The sequence below is a fragment of the Ictidomys tridecemlineatus genome, chromosome 5 (assembly GCF_052094955.1).
Source record: "Ictidomys tridecemlineatus isolate mIctTri1 chromosome 5, mIctTri1.hap1, whole genome shotgun sequence".
Lineage (NCBI taxonomy): Eukaryota > Metazoa > Chordata > Mammalia > Rodentia > Sciuridae > Ictidomys > Ictidomys tridecemlineatus.
In genome coordinates, this window is record NC_135481.1 from 197,402,771 (window position 1) to 197,419,858 (window position 17,088).

Genomic DNA, 17,088 nt, shown 5'->3' on the forward strand with positions numbered 1-17,088 from the left:
TTAAAACCATTAGCACAAAGTATTAGTTTTTTCTAAATTTATAACTCTTGGTATATGCCAAACATTGTCTAAATATTTAATAAATATTCCTTTTTGAATGATGATCTTTATTTAATCTTCCAATCTTGATGAGACAGTCACTTTGATTCTGTATCACAAAAAAGACAGTGGTTCTAAATTTAGCTAGAAAATAATCTTACAAAATACACACTGGGGTACAGGAAGAGCCAAACAGTATGATTAATTCAACATATTAACCATTATGTTATGCTGTCTCCTGTTTAGATTATGATAAATTATTAATGCTGGATATTAATATTTTGAAAAATGTTTATATCTCAATGCTCATTATATCTTTCTTCCCACTAGAAGACATTTGCGATTCATATTTTTATCAATTTTATGTCTCTTCAGGAAAATGATGTCAAAATTTCCCAGAATTAAATATTTTCTCCTTTGAAATATAATACTTGTTAAAAAATCTTTTCAGATTATAAAACTTACATGTGTTGATTAAAAGTACTGGACTTCTCACAGTGTATCTATCTGCACCAGGAACAATCATTGATGCTTCAGACATTTTTCTTTTGCTAGGAGTAGTTATCTTAAACCATGAGAAACAACCACATTAAACATACACTCTCTCTGAAATTAAATATCCTACAATTTTACTCATAACATGCATACGATGCTTTTTAAAAATAAGACAATATTCAGAAATTTCTGTGTTTCAGGCTGACCACAAGGTTTTATCCATATTTGGTATTGCATAAGTAATCAAAACAAATCAGAAATACTGTTTAATATTTATTAAATATCTAGATGTATACAATATAGTGCCTTCATGTACAAACTGAAAATATTTTACTGATTTTAAGTTTATCTAGCTAACCATTGACTTGCAATTTCCTCTTCTATTTTTTGAGGATTATGTTTGTACTTATGTACGTACTTATGTAAAATTATTTTTAAATGCTTTCATCATGTTAAGCATTCTTTAAAACTTTCACACAATTTTGAAACTGGAATTAATAATCTGTGGAAACCAAAATGTCTTTGAAATAAGCCACTATAGGAATTTAGAGATTTGGTGGCATGTAGGAGAGGCTTCAACAAGGATTTGTATTTTTCTACATCATCCCAGGGTGAATGATTTATAAGAGTACCAGAAGTAGATAAGCAAAAGTGGGGACTACAGGGATTCAGAGTTTCTGAGGGCACCACATAAAGTAACATACCATACAGAAGCATAGGACAGCTGTTTTTTTCTTTCTTTTTTTCAAGGAACAGTCCCTTAAATCAGAGGGGAAAATAAACCATGGAGCAGGGAATAGGTAAATATGTGGGATGTGGGGTAAGTGTAGAAAATACAGGAGGAAAAGGAATTTTAATATTAACCAGAAAAGCAGCTTTGAAACCAGTAGATTCTTCTTAAATTACTGTTTTTGTGATATATTGAATGAGAACTGAAATATTGATATAGTGAACTTATATACTGAAGAAATAATAGATGTCATTTTTCATTTAGTTGAAGACATAACACCACAGCAGAAAGTACTGAGTAACAAACATGCAAAAATGTATAGAAAAGCCTGTGGAGAGTCATAATCGACTAAAGATAAGATTAATAAAATCTGAAATAGAAAAAAAGTTTCAAGAAAGAAAAATGAACTAAGACTTGCAAATATAAGTATGTTTTAGATGAGTAAAGTTTTTTTTTTTTAAAAAAAGGAACAAACGATGTGATTGCAGGTCTACAGAACTAAATCAAAATCTATCAAGTCAGTGAGATAAAAGTTTTTTGAGCAAAAGAGTGCTGTCAGAACACAGTTAACAACAAATTCACTAGCATAGCAGGGATAGCTTAGAGGATGAAGCAATAGTGTCAACAACCAATTAGGAGGCTACGACGTTAACCTAGGTGTACTGAGGTGAGTAACAGAAGGAAGGAAGGATGTGAGAGACAGTACGAAAGGACAGTCATCACCATCTTGGCTCTAGATATACGGGGAAAAGATGCCAGCATCAAGGCTATCTCCAGAAGAATTAACAGTAGTGTTATTGAGGTGTGGAGGCAGATATGATTTGAGCAAAAATTAAGATTAGACTTTAGAAATGACTTGAAGATAGAGACAAGAGGAAATCTTAGAACAAAGAATATAGATGCACTGACAGAACTTTGAGGACAAGTCTGGACATAATTTAAAAGCTTAAATTATGTGTATGAAAGAAGCTCTGCAAGGAAGCCGTAAAATGTTTAGAACACTGGGTAGGTAGTAAGCTTTTAGAGAAAAACCTATAAAAAGGTGGATGGGAGGGAAAGTTTCTTTGATGGAGCAGAAGTAGGAAAAGAATTAGAGTGCTAATTCCATAGTAAACCTTCTAACTCCTAACCCTACACATATACATAATCAACCAAAATATTATCTTCTTGTGTTTGCATTTGCAAAACGTGGGAGGAAACTGAATTGTCATTTATCAAGGCCAATAATATATAAATGCAAGCTAGGGGGTTTTTCTGTACTTATTATAACAATGATTTGACTTATGCAGTTCTATAAACAACTATTTTGACACCATATTTACCTCGAGCTGACTATTTTTCCCATTTCCTTGGTTACTATTTTTGATGTATTTTGGAGGCTCAGCAAATTCCTTTTGAGGATTAGATTTTTCTTTTAAACTACTAAGTTCTTCTTCTACTGGTGAGAACTGACTTTCTGGCACTAGAATCTTGGTAGAGAATGTAGAAAAAACTGTTTTAAAACTGTAACCCATAAAGTAATAAAATTTTAATAAATCTACTCACCTCACATTTACAAATGTCAGCTCTTTCCCTCTTTTATCCATATACCAATTTTTACAAAGTGACTCAATTAAATATTCATTTGTAAACAAGTTTTGCCTTTAGTGGAAGAACATATACTTCTAATTTACAAAGTTACTAAAAGTGGTGTTTATCAATAATGCTGTAATCTTTGTAATGAAATTATCATTAGTAACTTTATACAAATCACATACATTTTATTAGAGTTCCATTTATATTGAGATAATATGTGTTTTTTTAGATATTCACCCATTGTCAACTTTATTGCTATTATTGTTTACTCTTCAACTTTGCCCAGTGATAAAAATAAATTAAGTCAGAGATATACCTGTGATCCACTTGCATCAAAAAGTATATGCACAGATGTTTTGGCAACTGAAATACCTTGTTTTCTGGCAAATTCCTAAAATTCAATTCAAAGTAATGTCATTTTCTTTCCATTTAATACAATTACTTCCTATCTATATTCTTTCAAATTACCAAAATTTCCTTTTCTCATATATACAAATACCCTTCCTCAGAACACTTCAATTACTTCCTAGTAACCTTGTCTTACCATTTTGTTCCCTCTACAAGGGTTCCTCACCAATATATCCTATTATCTTTCAACATAAATCTTCTGCACTATCTAAACTTTTCAACAGGATATCTCCCCCAATTCATTTAAGATGAATTGTCACCTTAAATTCTCATTAAATAATATTTGGCTAAAAATGTCTTCCACAATCCTGGAAAGCATCTTATCCAAATCCTTCTCTTTAACTCTGAAGCCCATTCAAGGCCCATCTCCACAATAACGCCTTACCTTCAAACCTCTTATGATCATTCTCTTTCTTCAGTTTCCATATATATAATTCATTTTCCCTAGACTAATTACTTACTTCTTCTGAGGTATCATTGGTACAATTCTTAAAATGCTTAATATCTTGAAGTGCTTTGTTTCATTTTACTTTTAAACACATGGTAGGAATTCAATAATATTCTAAGCAGTTGCTGCTAATTCTGTCATCTGAGACATTTTCTAATAGACATCTCAAAGGATATTAGGTGATGGCTATTCCACAGTACAATTTTAAAGAACTACATATCATTTTAAGAAATGTAGAATGGAAAAAAATAGCAATGGAACTTTTAGCCCTAAACTGGGTTTCCAGAATTATGAACATAATAAATAATTAAAGAGTTTAAAAACTTACCCTATATTTATCAGCACCAAAAATTTTTTGAGTCACATTAGTGATTTCCAATGATACATCAAAATACAAAAGCAATTCCTTCCCTTCTCTTTTACCAATTTTAACTATATTTTTCAGAATTACAGTCAGTAGCTTCTTTGATTCTATCACTGCAAACAAATCACAATTTATATTAATTTCTATATCACTCTAAGTATACTATAAAAAAGAAAAACATACAGCATATTAATTTAAATTAATTCAATCAAACTTAAAACTTCTAAAACTGAAAAAGTGTTTAATCAATTCTGGCACTACCTATCTATGTAAATAAGTCAATTTATCTTTCAGTGTCATAGTGTCCTAGATCTATAAATTACTTGGTAGTGTCATAACTAATGAAATAGAGCATAGAATAGTTCTGGACTCTAAGAAACTCTTTTTAAAAAATATTTATTTTTTAGTTTTAGGTGGACACAATATCTTTATTTTTATGTGGTGCTGAGAATTGAACCCAGTGCTTCACGCATGCTAGCCGAGCGCACTACCACTTGAGCCACATCCTCAGCCTCCTTTAAGAAATTCTTAACAGATCCAACATGGCGGCGGGTGGAGAGGCAGCGTTTTCAATACCCCCCCCAGTGATGGGGTCATAAAGATGCCTAGATAACGCTTAGATTCTACCAACAGAGAATCTCCTAGCAAAATTCCACTGAAGAGAGACCGGCCGGGAGCTACTAGAATTTTTTGAAGCGACAGATTGCCCCACGAGACGCAGAGGTCCAGATCCGCCAGCCACAGTCCCCGCTAGCCTCCGAGATGCAGCTTGGCAGGAAGAAGTCTTTAGCCAAGCCTTCATGAATTAGCCAGCTGGGAGCTGAAGCCAACCGGGGACGGACCAGTCCCACCCCTCCCTTCGGACACTCCGGCAAGGAGCCTGGGGCCCACCATAGCAGAGAGGTGACGTCATCAGGGTTCAGTCAACGGAATTCCTTCCCAGCAGAATCCACTTTAGCCGGTGTGTGACTCCCTCCCCATCCAGATACAAGCAGCCAGGAAACTTCATGGACCTCTCAGGGGTCGTGTCTGTAGGGAAGTAGAGGGGATCCCGACCCCCAACCCCCCATATCACCAGCGATGACTCCCAAGGTCTTAGCCGCCAGTTTACCACAGCACTGGGCCTTAAATGGGACACGCTGTGGGGCTGCAAGTGTAACTAGATCTCCGGGGAACCCCTTCTGGCGAACAGGACCTGGCTGGCTGGCTGACAGGAGGAAGGTGGGTAAGGGCCGGAGAAGTGAAACGGCTCTGGACTGACAAGTCTGAGACTCCCAGGAGACGCCTTACAGGGATTGCTATGGGCAGGTAGAAAGCAGAAGCTCTGCTCGGAGGGCACAGCTCCACCTACTGGAAGAGAAGAAAATGGATCTCTAAGACTTCAATATTTTTTTTTATTTCTTCTTCTTCTCTCTCTGTTCCTTTCTCCCCTTTTCCTTCTCTTTCTTTCCCGTTTCAAGTTTTATTGTTCTTTTCATTCCCCTCTAATCTCTCCTTCTTTCTTTTTAAGAGCACCTTCATTCCCCTACCCCCCAACTTTCATCCCAAGCATTACGTCTTCCATTACGTGTAATTGTCTAAATTCAAATAGGTGAATGTCTCGAGGCTGTCTATAGGGCTCCTAAATACCTAGCTACTACCAACACCCTGATCCAATTGCCTGTTAGTATCCACCTTCAGTAGAGCAATCTTCTCAAGTAGCCAAGACATACTAACCCTCATACCATCATAGCACCTAACCTAAACATATAGTCCTAAGAAGAAACAACAAATCACTATATGCATACAGAACCTGGAAGCCCTTTATGAATTGAATGAATCAGCTTAAAAGTACAATAAAGCCCAACATTTCTAGGCATAATCTCCCACCACAAAGCAGAGATAACAGAGATATACAAAGCCAAAACAAATGTATAGGAGAAAGCAGTTACAAAGCAGTCAAACAGAGCTGGAAAGTAACGTGAATAACATGAAAAAACAAGGGAAAAAAGGACTACAAACAATGCAAGACAACTTAAATCTACAGGAGGACCTAGAAGCATCAGGAACATGGACAGGGAAAGAAATCAAGGCATACCTCTGATGGAACGGAATATTAGAGAAGACATGAGACAGCAAGTCCAAGCATTGAAAGTGTATTTTGAAAACGAACTAAATAAACAAATTCAAACTGCAAAGAACGAGCTTTACCAGGAGATAGAGATTTAAAAAAAAACCAAACAGTAATCCTAGAAATGCAAGAAACCATAAACCAGATTAAATACTCTAATGAGAATATTACAAATAGACTAGATCAAGTAGAAGTCAGAACATCAGATAATGAAGACAAAGTTTATCAATTTGAAAAGAATATAGTCAACACAGAAAAGATGCTTAAATCTCACGAGCAATCTATCCAAGAGATATGGGATCTCATAAAAAAACCAAATTTGAGAGTCATTGGGATAGAAGAAGGCACAGAGTTTCAAATCAAAGGAATGGACAACTTATTAAATGAAATAATCCTAGAAAACTTGCCAGAGATGAAATATGGAATGGATTGCCAAATCCTGGAAGCCTACAGGACCCCAAACATCCAAAACTGTAATAGACCAACTCCAAGACATATAGTTATGAAGATAGCTAACATACAGAACAAGGAGAGAATATTAAAAGCTACGAGAGAAAGGAGGAAGATTACATTCAGGGGTAAACCAATTAGGTTAACGACTGATTTTTCATCACAGACTTTGAAAGCGAGAAGATTCTGGAACAACGTATTTCAAACGCTGAAAAATAATGGATTCCAACCAAGAATACTGTATCAAGCAAAATTAAGCTTCAGATTTGACAATGAAATTAAAATCTTTCACAATAAACAAAAGCTAAAAGAATTCGCAGCCAGAAAACCAGCACTGCAAAGTATTTTGAGCAAAATACTACAAGAAGAGGAATTGAAAAATAGTGCCCAAAACTAACAGTGGGAGGTATCTCAGTAAAGGGGGAGAAAAATAACCAAAGAGGAAAAACTAGCCAAACTAAAATAAATAAATAAATAAACAAACATGACTGGAAGTACAAACCATATTTCAATTGTAACCTTAAATGTTAATGGCTTAAATTCACCAATCAAGAGACATAGGCTAGTAACCTGGATTAAAAAAACAAATCCAACAATATGCTGCCTTCAGGAGACTCACATGATAGGAAGACACACACAGGCTGAAGGTGAAAGGTTGGGAAAAAATCATACCATTCACATGGCCCTCGGAAGCAAGCAGGAGTGGCCATACTCATATCGAATAAAATCAACTTCAAACCTAAGTTAATCAAAAGGGATAAAGAAGGACACTATATACTGTTAAAAGGAACCATCCACCATCAAGACATAACAATTATCAATTTGTATGCACCAAAAAATGGTGCTGCAACGTTCATAAAACAAACTCTCCTCAAGTTCAAGAGTCAAATAGACCACAACACAATAATTATGGGGGACTTCAACACACCGCTCTCACCACTGGACAGATCCTCTAGACAAAAGCTGAACAAAGAAACTATAAAACTCAATAACGCAATCAATAACCTAGACTTAACCGACATATATAGAATATATCAACCATCATCAAGTGGATACACGTTCTTCTCAGCAGCACATGGATCCTACTCAAAGATAGACCATATATTATGCCATAGGGCGACTCTCAGTAAATATAAAGGTGTGGAGATAATACCATGCACCATATCTGATCATAATGGAATGAAACTGGAAATCAATGATAAAAGAAGGAAGGAAAAATCCTACATCACATGGAAAATGAATAATATATTACTGAATGATCAATGGGTTATAGAAGACATAAAGGAGGAGATAAAAAAATTCTTAGAGACAAATGACAATACAGTTACAACATACCGGAATCTATGGGACACAATGAAAGCAGTTTTAAGAGGGAAATTCATTTCTTGGAGTTCTTTCTTCAAAAAAAGAAAAAAACAACAAATAAATGAACTCACACTACACCTCAAAAACCTAGAAAAGGAAGAGAAAAACAACAGCAAATGTAGTAGAAGACAAGAAATAATTAAAATTAGAGCAGAAATCAACAAAATTGAAACAAAAAAAACCATTGAAAAAATTGAAAAAACTAAAAGTTGGTTCTTTGAAAAAATGAATAAGATCGACAGGCCCTTAGCCATGCTAACGAAGAGAAGGAGAGAGAGAACTCAAATTACTAACATACGGGATGAAAAAGGCAATGTCACAACAGACACTACAGAAATACAGAAGATAATTAGAAAGTATTTTGAAACCCTATATTCCAATAAAATAGAATATAATGAAGATATCGATAAATTTCTTAAGTCATATGATCTGCCCAGATTGAGTCAGGAAGACACACACAATAACAAAGACACAGACCAATAACAAAAGAAGAAATAGAAGAATCCATCAAAAGACTACCAAACAAAAAAAGCCCTGGACCGGATGGGTATACAGCGGAGTTCTACAAAACCTTCAAAGAAGAATTAATACCAATAATTTTCAAGCTATTTCAAGAAATAGAAAAAGAAGGAGTTTTTCCAAATTCATTCTATGAGGCCAACATCACCCTGATCCCGAAACCAGACAAAGACACTTCAAAGAAAGAAAACTACAGATCAATATCTCTAATGAACTTGGAAGCAAAAATTCTCAATAAAATCCTGGCAAATCGAATACAAAAGCATATCAAAAAAATTGTGCATCATGATCAACTAGGATTCATCCCTGGGATGCAAGGCTAGTTCAATATATGGAAATCAATAAATGTAATCCACCACATGAATAGACTTAAAGACAAGAACCATATGATCATCTCGATAGATACAGAAAAAGCATTCAACAAAGTACAGCATCCCTTTATGTTCAAAACACTAGAAAAACTAGGGATAACAGGAACTTACCTCAACATGGTAAAAGCTATATATGCTAAACCTCAGGCAAGCATCATCCTAAATGGAGAAAAACTGAAGGCATTCCCTCTAAAATCTGGAACAAGACAGGGATGCCCTCTATCACCACTTCTATTCAATTTAGTTCTTGAAATACTAGCCAGAGCAATTGGACAGACAAAAGAAATCAAAGGCATAAAAATAGGAAAAGAAGAACTTAAATTATCGCTATTTTCAGATGACATGATAATATATTTAACAGACCCAAAAGGGTCTACAAAGAAACTACTAGAACTAATAAATGAATTCAGCAAAGTGGCAGGATATAAAATCAACACGCATAAATCAAAGGCATTCCTGTATATCAGCAACAAAACTTCTGAAATGGAAATGAGGAAAACCACTCCATTCACAATATCCTCAAAGAAAATAAGAAACTTGGGAATCAACCTAACAAAAGAGGTGAAAGATTTATATAATGAAAACTACAGAACCCTAAAGAGAGAGATAGAAGATCTTAGAAGATGGAAAAATGTACCCTGTTCATGGATAGGCAGAACTAACATCATCAAAATGGCGATATTACCCAAAGTTCTCTACAAGTTTAATGCAATGCCAATCAAAATCCCAACGGAATTTCTTGTAGAAATAGATAAAGCAATCATGAAATTCATATGGAAAAACAAAAGACCCAGAATAGCAAAAGTAATTCTTTTTTTTTTTTATAGAGAGAGTGAGAGAGGGGAGAGAGTGAGAGAATTTTTTTTTTAATATTTATTTATTTATTTATTTTTAGTTCTTGGTAGACACAACATCTTTGTTGGTATGTGGTGCTGAGGATCGAACCCAGGCCGCACGCATGCTAGGCGAGCGCGCTACCGCTTGAGCCACATCCCCAGCCCAGCAAAAGCAATTCTAAGCAGGAAGTGTGAATCTGGAGGTATAGCGATATCAGAGTTCAAACTGTACTACAAAGTAATAGTAACAAAAACAGCGTGGTACTGGTACCAAAACAGGTGGGTGGACCAATGGTATAGAATAGAGGACACAGAAACCAATCCACAAAAGTACAACTTTCTTATATTTGATAAAGGGGCTAAAAGCATGCAATGGAGGAAGGATAACATCTTCAACAAATGGTGCTGGGAAAATTGGAAATCCATATGCAACAAAATGAAACTGAATCCCTTTCTCTCGCCATGCACAAAAGTTAACTCAAAATGAATCAAGGACCTAGATATCAAATCAGAGACTCTGCGTATGATAGAAGAAAAAGTTGGCTACGATCTACATACTGTGGGGTTGGGCTCCAAATTCCTTAATAGGATGCCCATAGCCCAAGAGTTAATAACAAGAATCAACAAATGGGACTTACTTAAACTAAAAAGTTTTTTCTCAGCAAGAGAAACAATAAGAGAGGTAAATAGAGAGCCTACATCCTGGGAACAAATTTTTACCCCTCACACTTCTGATAGAGCCCTAATATCCAGAATATACAAAGAACCCAAAAAATTAGACAATAACATAACAAATAACACAATCAACAAATGGGCCAAGGACCTGAACAGACACTTCACAGAGGAGGACATACAATCAATCAACAAGTACATGAAAAAATGCTCACCATCTCTAGCAGTCAGAGAAATGCAAATTAAAACCACCCTAAGATACCATCTCACTCCAGTAAGATTGGCAGCCATTATGAAGTCAAACAACAACAAGTGCTGGCGAGGATGTGGGGAAAAGGGTACACTTGTACACTGCTGGTGGGACTGCAAATTGGTGAGGCCAATTTGGAAAGTAGTATGGAGATTTCTGGGAAATCTGGGAATGGATCCACCATTTGACCCAGCTATCGCCCTTCTCAGACTATTCCCTGAGGATCTTAAAAGAGCGTACTATAGGGATACTGCCACATCAATGATCATAGCGGCACAACTCACAATAGCTAGACTGTGGAACCAACCTAGATGCCCTTCAATAGATGAATGGATAAAAAAAATGTGGCATCTATACACAATGGATTATTACGCAGCACTAAAAATGACAAAATCATAGAATCTGCAGGGAAATGGATGGCATTAGAACAGATTATGCTAAGCAAAGCTAGCCAATCCTTAAAAAACAAATGCCAAATGTCTTCTTTGATATAAAGAGAGCAACTAAGAACAGAACAGGGAGGAAGAGCATGAGGAAAAGATTAACATTAAACAGAGACGAGTGGGGGGAGAGAAAGGGAGAGAGAAGGGAAAGCATATGGAAATGGTAGGAGACCCTCAATGTTACACAAAATTACATATAAGAGGTTGTGAGGGGAAAGGTGGGGAACAAGGGAGAGAATTGAACAACAGCAGATGAGGTAGAGAGGGAAGATAGGAGGGGAGGGGAGGGAGAGGGGGATAGTAGAGGATAGGAAAGGCAGCAGACTACAACAGTCACTAATATGGCATTATGTAAAAATTGTGAATGTGTAACTGATGTGATTCTGCAATTTATATTGGGGTAAAAATGGGAGTTCATAACTCACTTGAATCAAATGTATGAAAGATGATATGTCATGAGCTTTGTAATGTTTTGAACAACCAATAAAAAAAGAAAAAAAAGAAATTCTTAACAAAATATTCATAATACATTTGAGAAAGCCATTTTATTAACTTTTAAAAAGGTCAACAAAGAAAATAACTTTAATAAGTACTAAATTTATATGCATAAGCATTTATTCAAACATTTCTATTAAATATAGTTGTTATATACTTACATAAATGTTATTACAAATACCATTTGATAAGTATCAATAGGATATCTCCCCCAAATATCTTATGCTCAACAAATTTTTAAATCCAGCAAAAATACTGTAAGTGCCATTTTATAAGCAGTACTCCACTTAACTCCCCAGAAAAGTTATCTACAAATCACCTGGCACCTGATTAATTTGCCTATATTATGGACTAAGCCCCAGCCCAGGGACCACCACTGCTCCTATCCTACCTATGGTAGGGCTGCTACTGTTGGCTGAGAAATCTCCACACCTGCCCACAGAATACACTTTTGAGCAGGAAGAAAACATGTGGAGGTAGAAGAACCAAAACAAAATATGGAATTTCTGCTTCAGAAAAAGCTCTGTAGGCCACCCCATGATCTGCCTAAAGAAATGAAATAACCCTAAGGGTTATGAAATTTTCTGATTCTTAAGAAGTTTGCTGAAGCAGAAAATGTTTTAAGTCCTTTTGCATGTATATGTTGTGAAACTTCCACAGTAATTCAACCTTTGATGGTACAAATTATTAATAGATTGAAGATAGTGGTGACATAGTTTCTAACTCAAGGAGTTATGGTGGCTTAAAAACAGTCATGTGCAACAGTAACAATTTTTTAGGTTTCAGAGATGAAAATTTAGGTGGCTTTTAAGATGATAATGTTTCATGTTTCTATGATCAAGATTAAAACATTTGTAATCTTAATAAAATATTTTTGCTAATTGTTTTATCCTTCTGATAATGCATTTTTTCTGTAGTTTGCTGGGAACTTAAATGTAATGTTTGCTTTTGTGGATTGCAAGCACAAGAATAAGAGAATTACTTCAAATCTGATTTTGCTGAATGATTTCACATCTGGTCTGTACAAAGATTTGTGTACTTGTATTCTAACTGCCTATACAGAAATTCATTGGTACTTTTTACATTTCATTGATTACTTACATGAAATTTCTGGTACTTGCATCAATTGCCTGGAATATGTTTGTGGCTTGCTTTGTTTTTTAATTTGTTAGCAATATTATTGAGATTCCAAAAGACTTCCTGTTACATTATTTGCTATAAAATTTAAATATTTATGTATATCAACATATCAGAACTTTATTAATGTATCAAATTCAATGGATGGTATTCCAGCATACTATAGTTATATGAATATGTTAATATGCTTTTATCCTGCAAAGTCATTTAGAAAAATCTTTTTAAAAGTATATACCTAATTTTTATATAAAAATATCCTCAGAAATCATCACTTCACATTAATCAAACATGGGACAAAGGGACTGAGAATATATTCAAAAGATGTTAAGTAAAAATGAATAATCATGGAAAGTGGGTTATATAGAGGAAACAGTCAAGAATGACTTCCATATTTGGCAAAACTAGATGATTATCAAACCATTTATTAAGACAGGAAATGAAGGAGGAGCTTTTTAAAGTATGGTAATGAGCTCAGTTTCATGTACATGGGTATTTGTGAAAATATCCAAGTAGAAAAGCATTATATCTGTATCTAGAGTCAGCTGAGAAATAAGAAAAAAATATTTTTTAAAAAGTTGTGGCCAACATTGTCAAATGTGAGTCAGTATGAGGACTGACTCACATTTTTTAAAATTATGAGTTAATTATTATCTTGATAGTGAAAAAATTTCAGTGGAGTTCTTGGTACAACAGAATACATTAAGAACAGAAGTTAATAAGTGGGATGGCATCAAATTTAAAGGCTTATGTACAACAAAGGCTATGAATGGGAAAAGAGCTGAAGATGACATGGTTTTTGTTTTAAGATGTAGACATGTGAAGCCTTTTGTATGCTGAAAAAAGAGAAATGAGGAAGAAGATATAAGAAATATAAATTGATGGAGTAAATAACTGAAAAATGTGAATGGAAAACTCAGAGAAATTAGCCTTCCACAAGAGTAGCCTTCCATTTACAGCAGTTATTTTTTTCTTTTTGCTTTTTTTTGTAGTAGTGGGTGAGGGTATTGGGGATTGAACCCAGGAATACCTTAATACTGAGTTACATCCCCAGCCCTTTTTATTTTGAGACAGGGTCTCACTAAGTTGCTGAAGTTGGCCTCAAACTTGTGATCCTCCTCTCTCAGCTTCCCAAGTTACTGGGATTATAGGGGTGTGCTACTGTACCTGGCTACAGAAGAGTTTTTTTTTTTAAGCAGGATAGAAAGATGTTTGAAGACTAAGGGTCTAAGAAGTTAAAATCTCTAGGCTTTCTTACCTGAAAATAATCATGTTTTTCTGGGTTATCACATCACAGTAAAAGAAAGGGGGGGAGGGAAACCCAGCTTAAGTTTATAAAGATGTAAATAGCTGCTGTTAGAGAACCAGAAAAAAAAGTCACTATAGACATGGAGGACTGGCAAGTAGCTGTGAGAGAATCTGAAGTTCAAAGTTAGAGACTTCCATTTGAGTAAGATGTAGTAAATTATGGCAGTAATATGTGGTAAATTATCCTCCTAGAAAATAGGAAAAAAATTAAAACTCATATATGTTTAGTTCTTTTGCCCATTTGTTGATTGCGTTATTATCAGTGTTAAGATTTTTTGACTTTTAAATATATTCTGGATATTAATACTCTGTCAGAAGAATAGCTGGAAAATATTTCTCTCCCATTCTGTAAGTTCTCTCTTCATATACTTATGTTTCCTTTGTTGTACATAAGCCTTTAAATTTGATGCCATCCCACTTACTGATTCTTGGGTTTTATTACTTGAGTTTTAGGGGTCTTGATAAGGAAGTCAGTGACTGTAACGATAAGGTGAAGTGCTGACCCTATGTTTGATTCTAGCGATTGAAAAGTTTCTTAATTCCAAGATCTTTGAACCACTTGAGTTGACTTTTGTGCAGGTTAAGGGATAGGAATCTAGTTTCATTCCTCTACATATAGATAGCCTTTTAAATAAATGCTGATGGGAAAACCTGATACTTTTATCCAACATACGTTTTTGGCTCTTTTGGCAAGTATCAGATGACTATAGCTTTATTGATTTGTCTGTGTCTTCTATTCTATTCCACTGATTTTCTGTATGTTTGATGACTATACCATGCTGTTTTTATCACTATTGCTCGGTAGTATAATTTAAGATCAGGTATTGTGATGTCTCCAGTAATCCTTTTCTTGCTTAGTACTGCTTTGGCTATTCTGGGCCTTTCATTCTTCCAAATGAATTTTAGGAATGTTTTTTCTAGTTCTGTAATTTGCTATTAGTATTTTGATGAGGAATATATTGAATATGTATAGTGCTTTTGGTAATAAGTTCATTTTGGCAATATTAATTCTGCCTCTCCAACAACATGGGAGATTTTTCCATCTTCTTGTGTCTTCAATTTCTTTCTTGGGTTTTTCTAGTTTTCATTATAGTTTTTCAACTCCTTGGTTAGATTACTCCCAGCTATTTTTTTAAAGGGGGGCAGGGTTGAATGGACTAATTTTCCTGATTTCCTTCTAAGAAAATTCATTATTTGAATATAGGAAAGCTACTGATTTTTCTCTTTTAATCTCTATCCTGCTACTTTTCTGAATTTGCTTATCAACTCTAGAAGTCTTTGGGTTGAATTTTCTTTGGGTCTTGTATATATAATTACAGATAATTCTCAAAAGAAATACAATGACCAACAAACAAAAAATGTTCAACATCCCTAGCAATCATGGAATATTGAGATTTCATCTCATTCCATTAGGATGGCAATCATCAAAAGAATATAAATAATAAATGCTGGTAAGAATGTGAGGGGAAAGATACATTCATGCATTGTTGATGGGAGTCCAAATTAGTACAACCACTTTGAAAAGCAGTATGGAGATTTCTCAAAAGATATGAAACCATTGTATGACCCAACTATCCCACTCCATGGTATTTACCCAAAAGAACTAAAATAAGCATACTGTAACATACTATATTTATAGCATTCTACAGTGGTAAAGTCTCTAAGTTGTCTGTTACTCCAGGCCTAACTGATCAGTTAAATATTTGCTGGTAATATTTTGGCTCTAGCAGAGTTTTTCTTCCTAAGCCTACAATCAGAGTGATGAAATTTTCCTATGGGAAATGCTTGAAGGTTTTTCTTGTTACATCCATAGCACTCTGATACATTAAAACATGATTTTTTTTTCATTTTTGTTATTTTTAATGTTTTATTGATTTTTTTATGAAATAATAAAGTTCTTTTTGATGTATTCATGCAAGCATGTAATATGATTTATTACATTCCAATCTCTAGTAATTCCATTTCCCCTCCTCTCTTCCCTCTTCCTGCTTCTTCTACTCTATTTCCTCTACTCTTACTGGTATTCCTTCTATTTATTGTTTTTGTCAACTGGCTTTATATATTTATATAACTTAAAACGTTGTTTTATGCACTTATGAATATGTCAAAAAGAGCCTCACTCTTATGTAGAACTATAATGCACTAAAAAGAAAAAAGATATTCCAATAAAAATTATTACTCATGAAAAGTACTCAACAATATTGGACTTTAGGGAGATGCAAATAAAAATCATAGAGAACACTAAATGTTCACTGAAATGACTGAAATATGTCTTAATATCTGAATTTGTAAGGACACCAGTCTGCCAAATTATATGATTTTATCCAGCAGCATTACACAATTCCACTTAAAGGAGTAGAGAAACTAGATGCTTGGAGTTAATCAAGCAAATGAGATAAAAATATAAGAACCTTGAAAATCTCAACAAGCAAGGGGTCAGACTGATTGATCATGGGTTCTAGACTATATAGAAAAGGGAATAAGTACAGGAAGGAGCTGGGTGATTAGAGGGAAATGTGGAGTAGGAAATTTGATGACTTTATGTATGTGAACATCTGAAAATGTTAATTTTGTTCCCATTATTCTACTGTGTTATCCCAAAGAAGATACAGTTCTATTCCAGAAGATAAGAATCAAGAAGAAAACTATAAATGACAATACTTCAATGTACCTTCAATGCTGTACATTTGTACTTTTTCTTCAGGCACAGTGACTGCTTCCCACTGATGATCCTTAAATGTAAAAACAAGTTTTGACAATAAACAGTAGTTTATTCTTAGTTTAAAATATCTTTAAATATCAATTTTTAAGTTATATAAATGATATGATGGTACTAATTTTACAAATTCTTATTCTTACTCCCCCAAAAGAATGACTGTTAATATTTGAGGTTACGCTTTTTAAAAATGTTTCCAATCCTTTTTTTCTTCCTTTGAAATATTTTGTGAAGTCATAGTCATTCTTCAGTTTGCACTACTACTACCTATCTCTAGTTGTAAATCATAATACTCATTAATTGATTATCCTTGGATTCAAAAACTGAGCTCACATGAAAAATAGCCTAAGTAATAATGTG

General features: G+C 34.4%; 1 protein-coding gene across 1 annotated transcript in view; it reads right to left on the reverse strand.

Moving 5' to 3' along the window:
* Sycp2 (synaptonemal complex protein 2) overlaps positions 1–17,088 on the reverse strand; it is an 83,256-nt gene that overhangs the window by 36,971 nt on the left and 29,197 nt on the right. Inside the window, 5 exon segments of the mRNA XM_040276370.2 lie at positions 505–604; positions 2,587–2,733; positions 3,156–3,230; positions 4,024–4,172; positions 16,684–16,744. Of these exon segments, the coding sequence (XP_040132304.2) occupies positions 505–604; positions 2,587–2,733; positions 3,156–3,230; positions 4,024–4,172; positions 16,684–16,744 (532 nt within the window).